Raw genomic sequence first — 14443 nt, forward strand, 5'->3', positions numbered from 1 at the left:
TTAGAATATAATATGACAAATGTTTACACATTGAAGAAAAAAATAATTCTGTGTTAATTGCTCTTGTTCTATTAATATGACCCAATATATCCTAATATATTCCTTTTTTGCAGCCAAATTTTACAGTCTTTATTCTGTGAAGTCTATCAAGCACTTTGAAAGAACAGTGGATTGTCTAGACAGCAAATCATACATATGAAAACACAGTAATGATGATAGCCTTAAAATTGTAAATTCAAGATAAAGCTCTTCAAATGAAAAAATATGATAATATGAATGTAGGAACTGTAGCTCTATTAAAAATAGGATGATTTTATGTACTATTCTACAAACCAAGTACCTATTTCCAAACACAGTTTGCATAAGGAAATATAGATTCAGAGCAAAGGAGAAGATTATCACCTATATAAGCACAGCAATAAAGGATGGCTGCCCTGCTGATATTGATTCTACTTGATTTTTGGTTTTGCATAGTCGCTTCTTTTTTTTTTCTTTGGAGGTTTGAACATTATGAGCATCAGCCAGTCCAGCAAAGGCAGTAAGCATATGTTCATCTTTGACCTAAGTGGGAACATTTATCTGCTTATTTTAGAGAGACCTAAATGATATTCTAAATTATTTGCTGTTTTCAAAGCCTGCAATCATTCACCATGTGAATTTACCTTTTAACTTCACTAGAAAGAAGATTAGCTACTCTGCCAACGTTTTTCTTTGCTTTTAAAAAGAGTCATTAATGTTTTCCATCTTTATCTCATGCTATTTCTGAACTTGGCTTATGAAACAAGGCTGGCGATTGAGGTCAGGTGCTACAATCTTTTGCTGCTGTTTAGTATGACCCAGTAGAAGTGCATTTTCTTAAAAACATGGCTTTCTTTTTCTGCTTCTTTTCCCTGTAGATACTGCATACATGGTTGAGGCTGTTTTCTTTCTGACTCGATTTTATTTTCCTTACATGTGAAGTGTTTTGAATCAGATATAGAATAGTCTGTATCCCACCAGAGGAACTGGTCTTTCATGCTGCGTTGAGGTGGTGTTTCAGTTGCACCTTTTTACCTCAGTCCTGGCGTGAAGCATGTGGGTGCATATTTTTCCAGAATTATACTATTCTGTCCAATAGATCTAAAATATAATAATCTGTCTGTTTGAGCAAGTGTGTAGTCAGCTGTCCCCCTATTAATAAGTTTACAGTTTGGCTACTTATTTTTATGAGATCCCAGTTATGCAGCATTAGAGAGCAGATGTTCCTGGTGTAATCAGATAGTAATTTTTACTTTATTTTCTAATTTGTAGTCAAGGATAGATGATTTGATTAGACCAAGGCCTCTGTCAAACCTCCACTCTACCTCAAGCTGATCCCTCGACCTGAAAGAAAGAACAAACAGTTCTGCAATATTTTTTTTTGTTGTTCTTGTTGTTGTGTGCTGTACCTTAGTTATGTTTGGATGAATACAGAGCACCAATGAGATAATTTTGAAGTCTTTTTCATCCTTGCTAAACTTGGTCTATGGTTGGAAAATAATTTTATAGCAGAATTTAAGCACACATTTTTAAGAGCAAATTAGAATAGAGGCTTGTTGGCAGTAACAAATTATGGTGTGCTAAAAATACTTCTTACTAGTATTGAGATGTAGAGACTAATAAATGAGGAAGAGGAGCTCTGAAGGAAAAGGTACCAGTAACAAGCTTGGTTTCAGCATATGGTAATTTTAGAATTTGTCATGACTGAAAGTTTTTGCATATATCAGACATGCAGTTGGAATTAGTGACATTTATCCAAGAGGTACAATTAATTAATTAACAATTGTTGCTTCTATTTTATGTTTTGTTTGTTTCTTAACTGCCCCAGACTGTGGTAGATAAAATCTTACGTGCATAGACCTTTTACATTTTATAAACCTCATTTTGTGCAGTCTGTTGGTTAAACATCAACATGCACACACAACCAGATGGCATTGTATTTCTTAGGCTAAAAGCGAGAAATTCAAAGCACTTGTTCATATTAATCTATCCTCTTTCATGACTGCTTCAATTGTTCATTATTTTAATTAGCCTACAGAAATTTTAATTTGTGTTTTCACTTTTAAAGAACTTGTGAATAAATGTGTGATGAAGAGATGTTAGTTCACAATCTGTATCAATACTTTTATGACAGGTTATGATGGCAACTCTACCTTCTTCCTAAGGTGTTAGATGATGTACTAAATACTTAGTGAAAAACAAGGGACTATTACAGTCTGTTTTGTTGTTTCTGTGTATAACCATGTCCTTACTTTCCCTCTGGTTTTACAGGGCACAATGACTACATGTGTCCTGCTACTAACCAGTGCACCATCGACAAGAACAGAAGAAAGAGTTGCCAGGCTTGTCGACTGAGAAAATGCTATGAAGTGGGAATGATGAAAGGTGGTATGTACACAGCCATCAACAAATCCTCAGCATTGTTGTCTGCCTTTCCATCTTTCGACTTCATTGGGCAGTTGTTCTGGTTTTTAACTAAAGGAGGAACTAACTGCTTTTATTGAGCTGAAGTGTATTAAATCAAAGAGTGATTAAATAAAAAATTAAAAACTCCCTAATACCATGTTATCTTGCCCAAATTTGCATCAGAAATAATAGGAACATTGACTTCAATGAAATTAGAATTCTTCTGTTATTATTTTTAACTCATTATTTTTTTGGTTTCTTATGGTAAACTTCAGATTCTGATGATATAAGTTAACACGAGATTTTGCAGCATTTTGTAGTTCAGTGTGAAGAGCATTGGTAGGCTTGAATTAGTCCATATTCATTAAAATAAACTTCTGAATGTGTAATACTTGTTCTGTGAATACTGGAAGGGAAAGTAAATTCCTCAATTCCAGTACTGTACACATATTTTAAGTATGAGTTAATTTAATGCAACCATATTAAAGGATTGTTTCATAAAAACTGAGTTAAATACCACTTTCTTGGAACATACTTATGTAATAATAATGTCAGAGAAGAAGAATCAGGCACTGAATGCTTAGGCTGAAGTGGAATACCACTAAATAACTTCGTTTCTGCACATTTAACATATGTCTGTATGTTTAACTTTTAGATGCAAAATTAGAAATACATGACAATACTGAAAAATCACTAGGTTGTGTTCCGAGATGGAAGAGCTCTTTTGTAACATAGTTTTGGATCGATCATGATACCTTCCTTTCTCCTCTGTGTAATAGTACCTTGTTTGTCAGAAGCAGACAGAAGTTAGCTCTTTTTAATCCTTTTGAAAATGCCGTGCTCCTAAGAATTAAGAACATTAAAGAACAGGTAATCATAACATTTCATAGTCGCTGGAAAGCAAAAGAAGACCTTGTTGTAGCCTACTAAAAATATCAGATTGCTTTTATTAATGAAGAGTAATCAGTAGCTGTATTGAAACTTATGTCTATAGGAAAAAATTAGCAAAGTGCTCAGAAGAGAAGGGATTAGATCCTATGTCTTTTGTCTGAAAAAAGCTACTTAAATTACAGACTGGCTCTCCCTTTCTCTGGCACACGTAATGCTTACTTATGTCACAAAATCTGGAGCAAGAGAGAGAAGTAGCTCATCATGTTTGTTCTTTTCGCAACAAAGGATTTCTAAGTCCAGTCAAGGGAGGTCAAGTCTGGGAATCTTGGGAGAAAAAGCAAAGGGGAAAGAGTAAAGGATAACTGGTGTTATCCTTTGACGCATTTCGAGGTTGCATCTGCATTTTTCTAACTCAAAGATTAGCAAAGAGCTGAGACTGATTTTGTTAATCTCGGTTTTGGAAGCAAGCAGGAAGAGCATGTAAAATCTCTTTTTAATTTTAACACTTATGGCAGTAGTTGATTTTTTTCATGAGATTTAGTGTATTGGTCCAGACATTTTTCTTTTTCTGTCTTAACATCCTGGTATATATGGCCAGAACTCTTTAAAGTAAGATGTATGTGATTAGTATCACAGCTATGATCTGGAGAAGGTAGAGTTTCAGATAAGGCAAACTAAAATCAGAAACTCCCATATATAAATTTGCCATGCAGCTTTGGCTTTGACCTTTGTACATATGGCAGATCATAGTTAGGATATATAATTATGATTTATGTTGATGATATTACATTTTTCACTTGGCACATTTACATCCAATTATACTTACATGTATTTAATTAGTGATCCACTGTACCAGTTTTTCATATCTCTTCTCTAAGATGCACGTTATAATAGGTTTTTGATTGTTTTACTCACATAAAAATTGTAAAGAATCCTCAACTATTATTATGTACATTAAAGTAGTCCAAAAAAAAAGACTGTAATTCTGTCCAAATTTCTTTGAAATATAGATGTTCTGGAATTTTTATTTCATACAGTGGCCCTCACTTGAGAAAAGTCCTCTGGATTTCTTTCTTTCCTTTTACATTGCTGTAAGATTTCTATGGTCACTGCAGCAACTGGCTGTTCAAAAATAGTCAATGTTTTGGGCTTTTTGGTTGTGAGTTTTGTTTTTTTTTTTTGAGGAACTCAACTCACAATTTAAACACAAGAAAATCAGGATCAGCATAAGTTGTGTCTGCTCCTATAGGACCGCTAATAATGCACTGAAGTCATCACTGGTTCATAGACAAGAATTTAAAAATATTTATTTTATGGAGTCTTGGAAAAAATTCTTGAGATTCCTCAGTTGCACGTAATAATTCTGGCATGCCTGCAGATAAAGTATTCAAAGAAGGGAAAGTCAAAGTAGATGAAATAAAGTATTCAAGATCCTTCTGGAGTCATTACTGATCCCCTATTGTCTGCATAGGTGTGATGAAAAGAAAAGCTTTCCTTCTAAAGGTAGACCTTTATAATTGTCACATTTCTCTTAGATGAAGATTGCAGAATCTCAGAATATACTGAGTTGGAAAGGACTCACAAGGATCATCAAGTCCAACCTTTAGCCCTGCACAGGACCATCCCCAAGGGTCACACCAGGTGCCAGAGAGTATAATCCAAACACTTCTTTAACTCTCTCTGGCTTGTTATGCCATCTGGTTAACTTTGAAGTGATAACCTTTAAATTTCTTTTGTTGTCGTCGTTTTCTCTGAGGAGATCTCTTAAGCTTTTCTGTTTTAATAGATATCCTATAATAATACTTTTCTTCAACACATATCATGTAGCTCTGGTTAACTCAAGGTTCACAATGTTCTCTAATAATTCATAGTTCTTGTGATTGAATCTTTTAATTTAAATAATCTCTTCTTGTCCATATTGAAGGATTTTCCTTTTTCTAAGGCATTAATTCTGTCACACATTTGAATATTCAGTTGTATCTTATCTCACTTCTATGTCTATCTCCACAATTTATGATGATATACCTTCTAGATATAATGGAAAACAGCTGTAATATTTATTTTCTCTAAATATAATCTCAGTTTTCCTTCTTCACTAAATTAGCTGAGGTTTCTTAATACATTGTCAAAGTTGCTAACTTGTGACTTTTATCTGTCATTTAACTTCTGAGTAATAACTCATATTAATTATTGAGTTTCAGTAAATGTGGGGAAAGATAGACAAAATCTTAATTTAATGACTCTGATAACTCTAAACATAGGATATAGACTATGGTTGCTGATGTTTTTCTCATAGAAGGTTAGAAAATAGCATAGAAAAGTTATAGTTTTTAGTAGAGTGGACACAACCGAAATATATTTTTGGGGCTTCATTTAGAAAAGATGCAGGCTTCAGGTGGCTCTTGAGCTGTATGGTAGGAACATTTATTTATGAGTTTCTGTGGAAATTTTATTGATTTTTTTTTGATTTTTTTTTTTGTTCCACTGTTCTTACATCTTTTAAAAACTTCTTTCAGTACTGAAGAATTATTTGCTTTCTCTCCTCATATGTTTGCAAGTTTGTAACTGTGCTTCTTCAAGAGACAATTAGACTGCCAGAATCTCTGCTGATGCAGTCAGCATCCGAGGCATTATCCAAATGCTTCACTTTCTGAATAAGCCCGGAAGACCTTAAAATTATATGTTATTATTTAGTGTGTGCTCCCCTGTTTGTAAGTGAGGATAAAGTGGACACATAGAACAAAGGTCCTTGTCATGTCCGTCTTCTGTTAGGTAGCAGGAAAGAGTAGCCTTGTTTTTATTACCACCCACTGATGCCTTCTTGAAGATTTTTTCTCTTCTGGTTTGGAAAACTATATTCCAACTTACTATTTCACGTGATGGGGGAACTCCCATCGTCCAAATGGAGTTGTTACAACAGTTACAACCCTGAAGCTCCAACCATGTGTATGCTGCAGGTGATCTCTGCTCCAATATGGACCTAGTTTTCCATTTCTTCATTGGTTTAATGACTTTCTGATGACTTGGCTCCAAAGAACCTAATTTTATGAAACCAGAAGTACCTTATTTTTATTGCTGTTTATTAATTAAGTGTTTTTATAGTGTGGTACATGAATGGGTGTTTCTAGTTAATAGCATGATATATTCGTCCCCTCCTTTCAATGTGTGACAAGTCAGATTTATCATGAAATGTTCTGTGTGATCTGAATAACACAGTATTAGTGGGATTAGTGGCTATGGAAAAAGTGTGCCACAATGTTAAATGCTAGATCCTTAATGAAAAATCAGTTATTTGCAAGATAGTCTATGTTTAGCCATCCTGAAAACTGTGTAGTTCTTTCAATTATCGAATGCTGATAGCTTCCTAACCTGAAGTCGTGTGAAATGTGGCAATCAAGGATTTGAGTGCTCATGTGCTAGATCAAGATGGCCATTACGTATACAACCAGGGGTATGTACTGTCTTTGGACAATCTGAAATTTCATGTTGTAGAGAGAAGATTCTGAGGGTTGTTTTTTGTGATAATGGAAGTCCAGCATTGCAGTGCACTTGAAGCCTACATCCTTCAGTGTTGCTCTCACAAAGTGTCTGAGAATATTTCAGAGATCCCTGTGGTACAGCCCAGAGAATAAAAGTCTATGTTTGCTGTAGCAGGGTGCTGTAACCACATGCCAGGTGACTGCAGAAACTTTCATTAAGTCCTAGACACTGGGGTCTTTAGGTTTTTCTCTTACATTCTCCCATGCAATCACATGGAATTCAGTCTGGTTCAGTGTGACAGTCCTGCCAAAGTTTAAGATAAATTTTTACAGGGAAAAGAGAAAAACATTTGGCAAATTTTCCATCCTCTCAGAGAAGGACCTTGCTGATTTTTGTCTTTAAATGGAGAGAGCTATGCTTCCTTGCTGATTGCTATATTTATTCATGCAAAAGGGCTAGAGAGTTATTAAAATAATTTTCAAAAGTAGAAGTAAATTGATGTCTGGTGCAACCACTGTAAGAGCTCAAGGCCTTCTAGTTTTCCATGTAATTATCTTCAATTAAATATTATATTATAAAGAGAAATTAATGAATGAATGAAAATGGATTGTGGATGTGAAACAATTCTGGGTTTTTTGAGGAGAAACTTAATGATATCTATTAGACATACTGTTCTGTACTCATCCAAATAACTGTGTAGGTGGGGCCTGATAAACGTAAGAGGAAATGTACTTTTTAAAGTTGTAATTGATGGGCTGAAAGCATGTAGTCTAGCAACATTTGCAGCACAATTTTGTGAGTTTACAGCACTTTTCTGAAAAAAAAAGGTGGAATTGAAACCAGATTTTTTAGTGGAATTTTTCCCCCCCTTTGTGTGCCATTGAATTACCCCAAAATATAGTGTTCCACTGTTTTGCCCCAAAAAGGGAGAGACCACTGTTGTGAACACCTTAGCCAAAAATATTTTTTCTTCCTATTCCACTTCACAGAACCACCTATGTTAGAAGGAACTCCAAGAGGTCTTTTTTTAGGCCACCTATTCAAAGGAGGTTCAACACTGAATTTATACATGGTTGTTTAAGACCTTTACAGTCCCAAAATGGGAAGTGGAAATGAGACAAACTGTCTTATCTTATTTATATGCTATAATTAGATATATAAAAAATAAGAACAATATTGCAGAATTTCTAATGTTTTACTATTGAACACTATTGAGATTGTAAAGCTAATTATATCTGTATACTTGTTTACATTTTCTTTTTGGCCTTTTCATTCTTAAAAATTCCTACTTAGGAGTTATTTTATTTGTGATATTTTTTGGGAGTAGATATAGTAATGAGACAGTCCCCATATAAATTGCTAATTAATTTTAAGTTAAATCTAGGGTCTTTCGTGTGTCTCCAGCTCTGTCTGCCACTTGTTCATACTACAGGTACCTCAGGGTGTCACTGTGCATTCACTCGTAGGTCTGAATAGCTGGTGTCTTCTTACTGAGCTTGAGTAATTCCTAGAGTACTAGAGCTACAAGAGAGCTGGAGAGGGACTTTTTACAAGAGCATTTAGTGATAGGACAAGGGGGAATGGCTTCAAACTGAAAGAAGGTAGATTTAGGTTAGACAGTAGGAAGAGCTTCTTTACTATGAGGGTGGTGAGACACTGGAACAAGTTGTTCAGAGAAGTTACTCCATCCCTGGAAGTGTTCCAGGCCAGGTTGGATGGAGCTTTGAGTAACATGGTCTAGTTGAAGGTGTCTCTGCCCATGGCAGGGAGGTTGGAACTAGATAATCTTTAAGGTCCCCTCCAACCCAAACCATTGTACGATTCTGTAATTCTATGATTCTGTTTCTTCTCTTGGCTAGGCATTTACAGTTCGGTTCTAGCACTCAGTCCTGTATATCAGGTCAAATACCTTCAATACCCAATTAATTTAATTAATTTCTAAAATTTCTTTCTGTCTTTGAGATTTATACCAACGGAATGATACTCCTAAAACTACTGGCTTTCCTAAATCATGGCTGAGGTACAGGTAAGGAATGTTCCTGAAAGGGCTTTATTGTGATCCCTGAACTATTTATGGCCTCTTTGTAAATATTGCCTAGAAATGGAGCTGTTACCATACTGACTGTAACCAAAACTTACTATGATCTGTGCAGGAGTTTCAGCACTGATTTGAATGATGGGTTAGTTAAACTTCTCTTGCTTCACTTCTACATGTCCTCAGATGCTCTTTAAAACATGCACTGTGACTGCCAAATATCGAATGCCAAAATACAGATTAGGATGAATCATGTTTTGCACCTTCATCTTTGTTTAGTAGATCATTGGTTTCAAACTACGGGTTATGAATAGTCATTAGAGACCTCAAGTGACATTTGCCTGCTTGTTCACAGCAATTTTTTTTTGTCACCAGGTCTTTAAAAACTTAACATGGAAGACCAGTTTTATGATCTGCATTTTAGTTGATAGGAGTTCTGGGGTACTGTGATATGTAGTGTCACTTGATCACTGAGCAAAGTGGTGGCAGAGCCAGGAATTGAATCAGAATATCTGAATCTAAGCCCCCACTGTGGCCACTCTTCCTCTATCTCTAATAAGAGGTAGTCCTGATTATAGAGGAGAAAAGACCCCCGTTTGGAAAAGGATGAGAGATATTTTTTGAAAAAAACACTCACATAAATAGACATACGTCAGTCATTCACTCAGGAGTAGAAAAGATTGCAAAATCCAGGTGCACAGACTGAACACAAATCTATTATATATTTATAGTACTGAGTGTCTAGATATCCTTGTCAGAAGCCAGGCTATTAAGCACTGTCACTTGAGGCAGGCCTGTTTGAGGTTAGACATTAAATTCTGATTAATGTTTTAGAAGATTTCAGACAATGTTTCTCATTTGAAGTAATTGTCAACCCACCTGGGTTTTCAGCTCGATTTACATTTCTGGTTGATTTTCTAAAAGACAAATGGATATGAAATAAGGGGGTGATTGTCTGAATCATATTCAAAAGAAGTATTTATTAGGCCTGAATTTGGAAAATGGTGTTACTTTTCTGTAACCAAATAAAGTATTTATACAGAGAGAATCAAAGAGAAAAGTTCTCAAAATCTCAAAGGTCTCAAAATCACCTTGGAAGGACCATCAGGCTGAGATACATTACAGTATTTGAACCTACATTGCAGTCATAGCTTCAGCAATGTGTTATCAATCTATCAAGAATGTAATTACATTATTGACTTCTACTTATGTACAACAGCTACAATGACCTTATGTTTCAGAGGAAATTGTAGGATTTTGTTTTATTCCCAATGAAGCATTATAAAGCTATTGAATTCAGCAGAGGTGTACCTAATGAGACCTATCTGTAAAGTGAAATTACCATAAGAGGTCATTAGAAGCTTGCTCCTGCCCTTTGGACCCTAAAGCCAGTAGTGCTTAGGCACTTACTTCCCTTACTATTGCCAGTGGCAGCAATGACACCAAAGTGAGTCTGGACTGAGCCCCAGAGATCTTCTCCAACATTTTAGTAAATCCTTCCCGTATTAGGACATTTGAAGAGAGGCTTTTGGATTTCTGGCCTCTTCAACCCTAACTTCATTTTCAGAAAGGTAGGTTTCTGGCATAGAAAAATCTGGTTTCTTCCTTTGTAAACACTTGTCTAAAGGATTCACATGGCATTTCTGCCATGGCCTGTTCTGTGCATTCTCTTTTAATACTCTGATCATGAACTGGGCAAATGACTCTCTCCCTCTCTGAAGGGTACCTTCTTATTTATGATATCTTTCACTTATCATATACATTTAGTCTTTCATTGTCAAGCTAAATGTCAAGCAAAACACTAGAGATTTCTTCTCTCTGACAATTTTCAGTGGAATTCTGATGAGATAGGTTGGTCTTGAAGAGCAACAATTTCATTTAGAAGAGAAGGTGATTCCAAGCACATTTGAAAACCTCCTTTGACAAACTAACAAAATTATAGGCTTTTACTATTGCAAGGCTGTGCATGTATATAGAAGTGTCAAACGTCTCTTATCTGGGATCTTCTGACAAGGAGCAGAACTGTGGAGTCTCAGGTTCAAAGGTTGTTCCAGACTGGGAAGTTAGCTGGTAAAGCATTTACCCATCACTGTTTCCGAAACCAATCACAGATCTATCTTTTTGTTGTCCTCTTAGAAAAAAACAAAAAACCAAAAACAAACCCAAAACACAAAACACAAAACAAAAACACAAAACAAAACCACAACCCTCCCCACCCAAATAATTTCTTTTCCTTCCTGCCATAATTTTTTCCTCCCCTCAGTGTGGCCGAACTGTTGATTGCTGAGGGGAGTTTCAGCAGGTTCCCACACCGTCCTCACACTTGCTATCCACACTCTGACTTTTCTCCTTCAATTTATTTATGAGCCAAATGTCTTATTTTTGTAATTCTGTCTAATCTAGGTGTTGCAGTCTTTTCCTGCATAGGGTTGTCCTTTACTGTAATGTTTCACCGGTCCTGTTCTGAAGCTGTTCCTCTTTAGAATTGCAATAACCATGTTGCTGAAATGGAAAGGAAGCAGTAAAAGGAAATGTTGGTATTACCAGGAAGCCATAAATAAGGAAGAAAATCTTGAAAGCTAAAAATTAAGTTCTGAGCAAACAGTTTTTAATTTGGAGTGTCTTCCCTGGGTTGTAAGTTATTGTTTGCACAATAGTTCCATTAAGACATGAAACAGTTCTGGTATGAATGAGCTATTGCTTATATATTTGGTGCTTAGAATCTGAACTTCAGTTCTCCAGTTCTAACATTTAGCTTGCCTTTATGTTTTGACTTGTCAAGTTTCCAAATCTGCTTTGCTTCCATTAGCTTAAAATGCTTGAAATGCCATCTGAATGTCTATCAAGTATAAAGTGGAGTTTGTTTTGTAGATCTCTGACTATTGCATGGATTTGAAGAGTGGTGCCCATGTACCATTAGTGGTACAGCTCAAAGTTATTTGTCAATGACTTTTGAGCAGTAATTACATTCTCGTGCCCATGGCTGGGACAGTGACTGATGCTGTTATTGCCACCTGAGTGAACTGTGTGTGGGAACTCTGGGAGGCAAGGCACTGGTAGCAATGAAAAGATAGTGAACAGTAGAGAAACATTTTCCATGCAATTTATGGTCTTTCAAGCAGTTAGGGGGGAAAAAAAAAGCCAGATATTGTGCTAGACTTTTTTTTGTGTATGCCTTGAAATATCTGACATCTGTTTTGTTCAACAGTGTGTTGCTTCTCTGATGGTACTTTGTCAAAAAGTCAGCACAGGATTTAGCACTTCACGGATTTATTTCCCTGGACTTCCCCTCTAAATCTGATATCTTTTGGTAACCTAAGGAAGTAGAGAATCTAAAATGCAATTGGAATGAATATAACTTCTACTTGCAGCAGTGGAAAACCACTGTGCCATTACTTAAATTGTGACTATATGTAAACACTCACATTAAAACTATCTTCTCTTATTTTGTTAAAAAGCCTTTCTTTTATCATCGAATCACAATGTATAAGCCAAGACTGTATCTACAGATAACCCAGTTGTTTGCATGCATCAGGGCTAGCACATGCTAGAAAAAGAAAACTGCTCTGTGCCTAAAGTTTTAGATTGAAATGTTTGTTAAGTAACACACACCTGCATACCAACATAAGATGGGTAAAGTCTACCGATGATGACTGACGCGTTACTTTTAATTTTCTTTCTTGCTTACTGTGTTTTTAAGTCTTCCTACATTGATTTGAGCATTTTGAGTTTTTTGGGAAGTTGAAACCATTATGAGCCCTGGGATCTTCAGGTGAAAGATATTAAAATATGTTCTAATAACAGAGTACCTGAGATGTCACAGCTTTGTCACAGGTACAACCTATGACCAGCTACAATTTTTTCTACCCACATTAAGTTTATGATGATATATATTATGACAACTACAAAAACTACTAAAACCATAATTTTATGGTAGCTTATGAATTTTGCCATGGATCATATTAAAGAATATTTTATTATTAAAATAAACAATACAATCCTAAATGATGTTTCTATAGAGAAAGACTAGTGACTAGTTCTTTCTGTCAAGGCATTGCCCATGAAAGGAGGTGAGGATTAGAAAGTTATTCTTTTAGTACTTTAAAAATCTGTAGTGCAGTATAAACTCAAAAAGTGCAAGGAAAGGATGCAGTTAAAATTTTTTGAGGGAAAAGGCACAGAGATATACTGAGCGTTACATTGTAAAGCAAGTATTTTATGAAGTTAGACTTAGTTGTTTCAGTCATTGCATAAAAAGAAAGCTAATACAATGTCTTACTTCTGAAAAAAGAAAGATACCCCAGAAAAAAAAAGATATTAATTAACCTGAATGTAGTGTATCACCTCTGTAAGTGTATAAAGTTATACACATGAAAATTTATGCAGGCAACAGGTAGAATTACTTCCCAAAGCAGTAATTATGTCCTGGTTATTAATTATATCCTAGACGCATTAATTAATCCCATTCGCCACGTCAGTTCAGTTGTCTTTCCTCCTTCAGATCTCCATCAGTTCCCTTTCTAGCTGTTTCAGTTTTTCTTTCTATCTGTTCTGCTTTAACTGTGATTCTTAGGTGCTACAGCCTGATCTTCCTGGGCTGGAAGGAGAAGTAGCAAAGCAGTTCCTTGAAAGCTCAAAGGAAGAGTAAGAAATAAGAAAGAGTAGTGGCGAATAGTTTTTCTTCTTTTCTTCTATTCTCCTGCAAATATAAGCTTCTGAGGCAGAGTGAGAGCTCTCACCAGTTATCTTTCTTTTCCAAATATTCCCTCAGGAGGAAACAAAATCTTAATTATACACATAGAAAGCATATGTAATAACAGATAAAATTATTTGTTTATAAAATATGAAGTAAAACCTCCTCTTTCCAACAGATGTTATAGAGCAGTTTCTAAGATAAAACACTGTCTCGTCCCACTGTATGGACCTGAAATTCTGAAGTCAAATATGCCACCACTTCTAGTTGCACAGCATGTGCTTCCTTTACCCATCTTGGAGAGATTGTTGTGCTTCTCTACAGAGTTAAAAAAGGAAAGTGTTCCAGAAGTGAATATATTTTTATGGTCCAGCTACATGATGATAATGAACTTCTAGATTTCTTGAAAGAAGGTGATGATTGTAGATTATCATACTTTCATATAGCTGTACTGTTCTTCTAAGATAACATTAGACTAAACCAGTTTTACTGAATGGGATATTCTGAGAAAAATAACACAGCTGCAACATCATTATCAATTATTGTAAGACAAAAGATAATGTTCTTGCCATTAATATTCTCACAATTTGTGTAGTTGCATTCTGCCTACTTACATTTTTCTATAAAATGAAAGAGTTGTGTCCTCACCCAAACTAGAGGTAATTTGTGCGTGTCACACAGCAAGAGCTACAATTGAATTGATGGAAAATCAATTTTTCTGTGTGATATACACAGTCATGATGCACAGAAGTAAAGTATATTGGTGGTTGATGAAAGCTGCAAATGAAGTTCTCAAATGTCAGAAAATACAGAACTTATTAGTGTCACCTATATTGAACCACTTTATGGTATGATCATAAATATCCTTTGCCCTCCAGAAAACTGCAAAATATTGTTTCTGTTGCCACTGTGAAATATGT

The 14443-nt window shown here is 35.4% G+C and overlaps 1 protein-coding gene across 1 annotated transcript in view; it reads left to right on the forward strand.

Moving 5' to 3' along the window:
- The window catches only part of ESR1 (estrogen receptor 1), a 154807-nt gene that overhangs the window by 86515 nt on the left and 53849 nt on the right, over positions 1-14443 (forward strand). The window contains 1 exon segment of the mRNA XM_027688528.1: positions 2290-2406. Coding sequence (XP_027544329.1) covers positions 2290-2406 — 117 coding nt within the window.

This window comes from Neopelma chrysocephalum, unplaced genomic scaffold (assembly GCF_003984885.1).
Source record: "Neopelma chrysocephalum unplaced genomic scaffold, ASM398488v2 Primary Assembly neopelma1_23, whole genome shotgun sequence".
Classification (NCBI taxonomy): Eukaryota; Metazoa; Chordata; class Aves; order Passeriformes; family Pipridae; genus Neopelma; species Neopelma chrysocephalum.